Source organism: Henckelia pumila, chromosome 1, assembly GCF_033568475.1.
Source record: "Henckelia pumila isolate YLH828 chromosome 1, ASM3356847v2, whole genome shotgun sequence".
Taxonomy (NCBI): Eukaryota; Viridiplantae; Streptophyta; class Magnoliopsida; order Lamiales; family Gesneriaceae; genus Henckelia; species Henckelia pumila.
Genome location: NC_133120.1, coordinates 160480350 through 160487984, shown reverse-complemented (window position 1 = coordinate 160487984; position 7635 = coordinate 160480350). Strand labels below are relative to the sequence as shown.

The window sequence follows — 7635 nt, the reverse complement described above, 5'->3', positions numbered from 1 at the left end:
AAGTGAGAGAGAGCAGTTGAGCATCTTGCCAGTTTATCCTATAAGTATTTTGTTCTCTTAGACTGGTTAGCATAATATCACCTTTAATAGATTTGTATGTGAAAGTGAGTTTATAAAACTTAACAGTGTAACCATTGTCACTTAATTGACAAATACTAATCAAGTTATAACACAGATTCTCAACTAGCAACACCTCTTTAATAATAATATTACCATGGATAATCATATCCTTATCCACATCGTTACTTTTATCACCAAAGATTATTCGAGGCCCTCTGCAGTCCACAACCTCAGCCAAAAGTTCTTGTTTCCTGTCATGTGTCAGGAACATACACTATATATATAGATACCATGTGGATATCTCGACTGGTTTGAACTTCTCGACCTGTTTAATTTTGAGTACCTATCATTAAAAGAAAAACACTTTTGGTACTTATATCTAGTTGGGTCTAGATCGGATCAGCCTTTTCGAGACACACACTTAAATTACTCTTATGGGCCTACCCGTGTATGTGTATAAAAACTCAAGCTGTTGAGGGACCTTGCGTGTGTTAACATATGCTCGAGATACAACCACGTGTTGTTAAGGCCTTTGATCTTTGTTATTCAGTTTGTATCGCTTTTGAACATTCTTGCAATTAAAGTATTGTCTTGGTCTCTCCTTTTGAACACCTCGCTTGGACTGATAAGGCTTATTCCTAGACCGTTTGAGACAGGATTGGTTGCCCTTTCCATTCCTATATGGTCTTGGCTTAGGCCAAGTATTTCCAGGTTTGGAGTCCTAAGGGTCCATGTATCCTAGTCCTCTATGCTTAGCCTTATTTTCATATACAATTTTTTGATCTGCATTGATCTTGGGTCAATCGTGTTCATATACCGTACTGGACCTAACAAATTTTATTGTACTAATATTATTGCCTTTGTCCAAATCCGATTGAGTAATTATCTCTGTATAAATTCACTCATGGGAACAAAGCCTAAGCCTGATTTATCACTTGCTCGCTTCTGGTTCTCAAGCATCTTATTCAAGGAGACAAAAAAACTAGTTCCAAGTGTTGATTGTTTTAAGAAACTATATGAGAATGCAAGCCTGTAAGCGAGAGAGATAATGATTCAGATAGATCAGTTTTTTATAGTTGTCTCTCTGATGCATCCTCCATTCTAGTTAATATTTCACATATGAGACCTTCAACGTTCGACTGTAAGCTCGTTAATGCAAAAACACTGTTGTTTTCGTCTTTTGATATAGGGTACGCTTCAATAAATGGGGGGTTTGGATCTTTCCAAATATGAAGGCAATGGTCGCAAAAAAATTCTATGCGCAAATGTCGCAGTATGCATTTCGAGATAACATTTTAATCTTCTGATAGTGTGAGGACTCGGGCACTAATCTCTCAAATCCAAACGAAGTAATCCAAGATCAAATAATAAACAGTTAATCCAATACATGAATTAAGATCAAGCAATCAAAGGCCTAATTTTTTTTTTTTTAAAAAAAAATAACAAGGCCTCGCTCGATCGGTAAAAGTTCACCGATCGAGCGAGCACAATTCAGCAACTTTTTGCCCGAAGAAAACATGGCCTCGCTCGATCGGTTGAAGTTCACCGATCGAGCAAGAATGCTCTGTGCAGAAACTAAAAATCTGTTGTTGTTGTCTAAACCTTTCCATGCCATTCTAAACATCTAAACAAGATATATCCATGCTAACATGAGTCTCATACAGGCTACCATGATATACCAATGCCAATAAGAATCTTAAACATACTATAAGATCCAAGTATAGATTCCAAGATAACATGATGATTCTTCTTGGCACCTATCCAAAAGAATAAGATCAAATTCATTCCATAGTCCTTAAGATAATATCAAAACTAGTGGTATATATATATACAAGAACATAAAGCCAATTCATAAGATGCTACAACAAGTAGAGTTCCAACTCTTCACATAAACAATCTCAAGTTTATATGTAGAACCTACAAAAGTAACTCAACTAGATTTCAAGGTAGAAACATTATATACTTCTAGATTAAAAGCTAATCTCAAGCTTTAATACATATATCAAAACATGAAAAACTATTGAAGTCTCAACCAATGTTTTAACATCTAAACATTGGAATCCAAATCTAACATGTTTGACAAAACATAAACTTCTTCTAACACCCGAGTCTCCACTCTATTCTCTCAATCTCTTGATTCCTTGCCAAGTCCGACTCGCTTACTCTTCAACCTGATGCAATGCACACATACAAGCAAAACAACAGCCGGATAACTCCGGTGAGAATAAATCTCAGTATGAAAGACATCTATATAAATCAAATAGAAATAACTCAATCAAGTAATTTACTATTACAATCAACAATTTCCTTATACCTTACCTGCCGGATGTCTTTCAAATAAACTCATTCAATATCATAAAGACTCGAATACGGTGGAAGGTTAAAGGATTCAAGTCTTACAGAATCGATAATTTAAAAATTCATATCGTTGGGATCCCGGGAATATAATCAGGCCATAAAATATCAAGCCTTCCACCTACGCTCCCGCTCGGGGTGGTAAAATCTGATATTTCCTGGACTGTGAACACTATATTGAGAACCGTGGCAAAAGAAATCAAGTCAGATCCCTAGCCTCTCGCATATAAGTTCACCACGTCCAATATTTTCTTTTCGATTCTGTTTTCAAGGTTTCGAAAGAATTGTGGCTCAAAGGGTTTACTCTCAACTCTATAATCAATCTACCACAACTCAACACTTCAAAATAATGTAAACCAACAATCTCAAATAAATTATCCATCATATATCTCAACAAGAAATCATGTTGAAAGCAAACAACTCATATAAAAATTAACTCAATCAACTAAGTCAAGTATTTCATAGAATCATATAAGATTAAGTAAAACACCTAATCATGCATGTATGTGATTTAATAAACTCAAAAACCACCACGTTTTCGAGTTATTCTACCTGTCGAATTAATGTCGAATCATACCTTGATCTTGATCTTTATTTCTCAACCTCTTGTAACTTCTGATCACACAACAAGCTCCTTGATCCTTGGAACCTTCATTTACCTATTTTCGTTCTTGCTGCTGTTGAAGGGAACATATACACGTGGAAAGTGTAATATAAATCTTGTGTTGACAAGTCAAATCCCATTTTTGCAGTTTAGCCCCTGAAACTTCGATATTTGCAATTCAGTCCCTGCTCGAGTTTCTTCTTCAAATTAAATCCTTTAATTCTCGGAACATGGAATTTAAATCTTAAATCCCATAAATATTCAATTAGACTATTTATTCTTTTAATTTAAGAATCCCAGAATTTAATTCTCAAATATCCGTAAATTCTCAAATTAAATACTTTGGGCTCGGAAAATAAATCTCTAATTTTCATATTCTCTAAATTGAATATTTTCCAAATACGAAATTTAAATCTCTAATTCCGTAATTAATATTCATATTTTCATGGCCTTACAGATAGTTTGTTAGTTGTGCATGTGTTGACAACCAAATTTTATGATAGAGTGTATTGGAAACTTTGTAAGTTGTCAAGCTTGAATCATAATAGATCTTTTATGATAGAGTGTATTGGAAACTTGGTAAGTTATCACCAAAATTATGAAATTTTTTTTTTATCAAAAGAGAATTTTTAAATTTTAAAATATAATTTTGAAATTGAAATAGTATGATAGTTTTGAAATATCAAAAGAGAATTTTTAAATTTTAAAAAATTATATTTTGTAATTGAAATTTTAGGTTGAAGAGAAAAAAAATAATTTAAGATACTTTTCTAATTTAATTGACGTGTAACCCTCTATGTACACATAGCGTTGTCCGTATATATATAGGACAATGCTATGTGTACATAGAGTTGTACATAGAGGGTTACATGTCAATTAAATTAGGAAAGTATCTTAAATTTTTTTTTCTCTTCAACCTACAATTTTTTGTCTTACTCTAAAACCTTTCTCTAAAATATTATTATTTTTATTCTATTACTTACTTTTAAAATTAATTTACTGAGTTCAACAAAAATAATTATTTTATAATATTTAAAAAAATAATTATGAAAATATATATAACTTTTTACTGAGTTCAACAAAAATAATAATTGTTTATTTTTTTAGTAAATATATTTATAATTTTTAAAATTTAACTTTCAAATTTAAATCATATATAAACGATATTTATTATTATGTATTTAAATTAAAATATATTTATTATTATTATGTGTAATAGTTAATATTTTGTTAAAAAACAAAATCAAAACTCAAACATGTAGGTTTGGGTTGATCGAGTTCGGATCGGTCGCTATTAATTTATTCGAGTTTGGTTTGAGAAATTTTTAAAAAGTTTTTGTACTTACTTATAGATTAATTAAGAAGTATTTACTATATTTTTATATATTATATGTTTGAAAAACATTTATTGTATATTATCATAGATTTTTCACATGTAATAATTATTTTTTAAAATATTGATTTTTAAAATTAATTTTTATTTTGTGTAGTAAGTATATTTTAAATTTCGTATAATTAAACTTTCAATTTAAATTATATAAAACTATATAAGTGAGATTTTGTTATTATGTATTTAAATTAAAATATATTGATTATTATTATTATGTGTATTTAATTATTTTGTTAAAAATAAAAAAAATCAAATATTTCAGGTCAACTCGAATCCCAAAACCTCAAAACCTTAATCCGATAATTTTCTGATCAGCTCGGGTCGGGTTCAATTTTGACACCCCTAAAATTGCACAATAAATAATAAAATAAAAAATAATAATATTTTCGTTAATAGTTTTTTTGAGCAAGACAAACTATTGAAAATAAAGATATTTTAAAATATTTTTGATATACTTTCCTAATTTATAGGACATGTAACCCTCTATGTACAACTCTATGTACACATAGCATTATCCTATATACACTGCGACCTCGATTTATTCATGAGTTTCTCGGAGAGATGCGAACACGAAGCGGATTCTTCATGACAGTGGTGAGTGCTTGCTTCTCAGTAAGATCTACATCGTCACCTTCGACAGGAATCCACTGGTAGTTCCAAATCAGATTGGCCACAAAATATTCCAAATGCAAGAGTGCCAATGCAAGGCCAGGACAAATCCTCCTTCCGGCACCGAACGGCATCATTTTGATTTCTCTTCTCCCTGTTATATCGAATGCCTCTCCAATCTCAGTACCCAAGAATCTCTCAGGCTTGAATTCCATCGGATCCTCCCACACCTTCGGGTCCCAACCCATATCAGCCACCATAAAATTCACCGTGGCATCACCGGGGATCACGTAACCATCCAATTCGATGTCTTGTGTCACCCTGTGCGGCAGAACAAAATGGACCGGAGGGTGTCGCCGCAAGGCTTCCAAAACTACGGCTTTCAAGTACGGCATTCTACCCAAGTCCTCTTCCTCAATCGTCTGATGCTGCACGTTTCTCAAGACGCCGGTTATCTCGTCGTAAAGCTTGGTTTGGATGTAAGGGTATTTGACAAGATTAGCCATTATCCATTGCAGAGCTGTGGATGTGGTATGAGTGCCAGCGGCAATGAACTCGCTGCATAGGCTCACAAACTCTGATTCCTCCAGTTTCCTGTTTTCTTCGGGAAGCTGCAAATCGATCAGCGTGTCCACATATGCCAACACTTGTTGATTGTCATTTTCTTGAATATTGTTGGAGATTGATTGTTGTTTGGCGTGGATGCGAGCCCGGATGAGAGGAATCAGCGACTTCTCCTGTTCTTGACGCAGTCGCATGAGTTCCTTCCAGCGATTGCGGAAAATGATTTTCCCCAATAGAGGACAAAAGTTGAGGACGTTGAATCGTCGAAAACCCAGAAGCAATCTGCGATGCACGGATTCAATTGCCTTGATTTGGGTCTCGTGGATCTTGTCTCCAAAGCAGAGGAGAGCCAGAAGGCAGTACATGGCGTACTGGAAATGATCGATCGGAGTGATGGAAGATTCCGATTCGAACGCTTCCTTCAATCGACTGACTAGAATTGAGAGAACCCATTGGCGGGAGGATGAGTAGGATTTGACACGGCCGGGATGGAGGATCCCCTGGGTTAGGTTGCGGCGGAGGAGACGCCAAGTGGGGCCGTAGGCGGCTGAGCTAATCACTCTACGTGGTCTGTTCAGAACCTTGCTGGTGGCAGGTGGAGGTGGCCGGTCGGAGAAGATGGCACCGTGCTGGATGAGGGCACGGTGGGCCAGGGAGTGGCTTCCGACGAATATGAGCTTCCGGGGGCCGATACGAATCGTCATGAGGGGGCCGTATCGAGTCTTGAGGCGGCGGAGGATGAATTCCAACTCGGATATAGGGCGGCGTAGCCATATGAAATTGCCGATCAAAGGCAAACTCGGCGGCCCCGGCGGCAAATTTTTCTTGAAAAGATTGAACAAGGAGCTCACAATGGCTGAGATACACAGAGAGACGACTGCTACAAACCAGATTCCCATGTCAACTTTGTATATTCAAACCTCTACACAAATATTAATACAACAATTGCCCAAGTAATAAACGAGCAAGAAATTTCCAAGAAACCCGAAATCTTGTTCTGACAGATGATATATGTTATCAATTTATAATTTGTGGGTCATATCATTCAGAGTTATAATCATTTTTTAAGAATTTATTTCCTGAAATTAAAATTTATCTCCTTAATATATATGATAATATTTTAGTTTGATTAAAAATAATTTAAAATTTCTTACAAAATATAGGTGTTACCTAAATTTCATAAATTTAGTCTTAATAATATGTAAGGTGATGTTTTCTACCCGTATATTTTTTAAAACACATTTTTTATAGTTGTAAATATGAATTAAGATTTAAAAATAGTTCTTTTCTGGAATTCAAAAAAAATCATGTTCATTTTTTAAACTACTCAAAAATTTTTAACTTTAATTTTAATTTTATTATTAATTGTGTATCTCAAATTAGTTTGAATATTCAAATCATAATACCAATAATAAACAACTTAAATATTCAAATTTTGTCTTTTTCATCTTAACCACTTGGACATCTGATTCATTCATCTGTTTTATTATGTGTCTTTTTCTTTGAGTAAAAACGCAGTTAGTTTCTCGTCATCTTCGATATCAATGAAATCATGTGCTGGTTGTTCCGATATTTGCTCATCTTATTTCTTATTTATAGATTTTGGTGAATCTTTCTTTTTTCTTCTTCAGTGTCATTTGCTATCTTGAAGTTTTAGCTAGTTTCGAAAATTTTTTGTCATGATATTTGTAATCCTTCCCGTGACAATACAGAGATGCTCTTCTTCTTTAATTTTTACTAAGTTATTTATCCATCTTGAAAAAAAATGTATGGTTTTTAATGATTGGGTAGTCAAGTACTCGTTATTTTTTCTTCGTCTTGATTATCTTATTATCATATATTTTTAATGTATTTTATATCATGTAATTTATAATCATGTATCAATTTTGAAATGAGAAAAAAACATTTTATATAAAAATAAATACATACAACAATATAAATGTAAAAGCCAAGTATTGGCTAGGACATAATTTTTATATAAATAAATTCAAAATATAAAGCTTACTAATTTTGAAAAGAGAAATTTTTCAAAAAAAAAAATTGAAAGGAGAAA

At 33.4% G+C, this 7635-nt stretch overlaps 1 protein-coding gene across 1 annotated transcript; it reads right to left on the bottom strand.

Annotated features, from left to right (window-relative positions):
* Positions 1 to 4772: 4772 nt before the first annotated feature.
* On the bottom strand, positions 4773 to 6535 carry LOC140875024 (cytochrome P450 89A2-like). Its single transcript, XM_073278539.1, has one exon. The coding sequence runs from the start codon at positions 6479 to 6481 to the stop codon at positions 4952 to 4954; it is 1530 nt and encodes a 509-aa protein (XP_073134640.1). The 5' UTR covers positions 6482 to 6535; the 3' UTR covers positions 4773 to 4951.
* Between the last annotated feature and the right edge of the window lie 1100 nt (positions 6536 to 7635).

What these genes read in the sequence shown, in the direction of transcription:
- LOC140875024 (XM_073278539.1), bottom strand. Translation starts at nt 6,481, where the DNA reads ATGGGAATCTGGTTTGTAGCAGTCGTCTCTCTGTGTATCTCAGCCATT.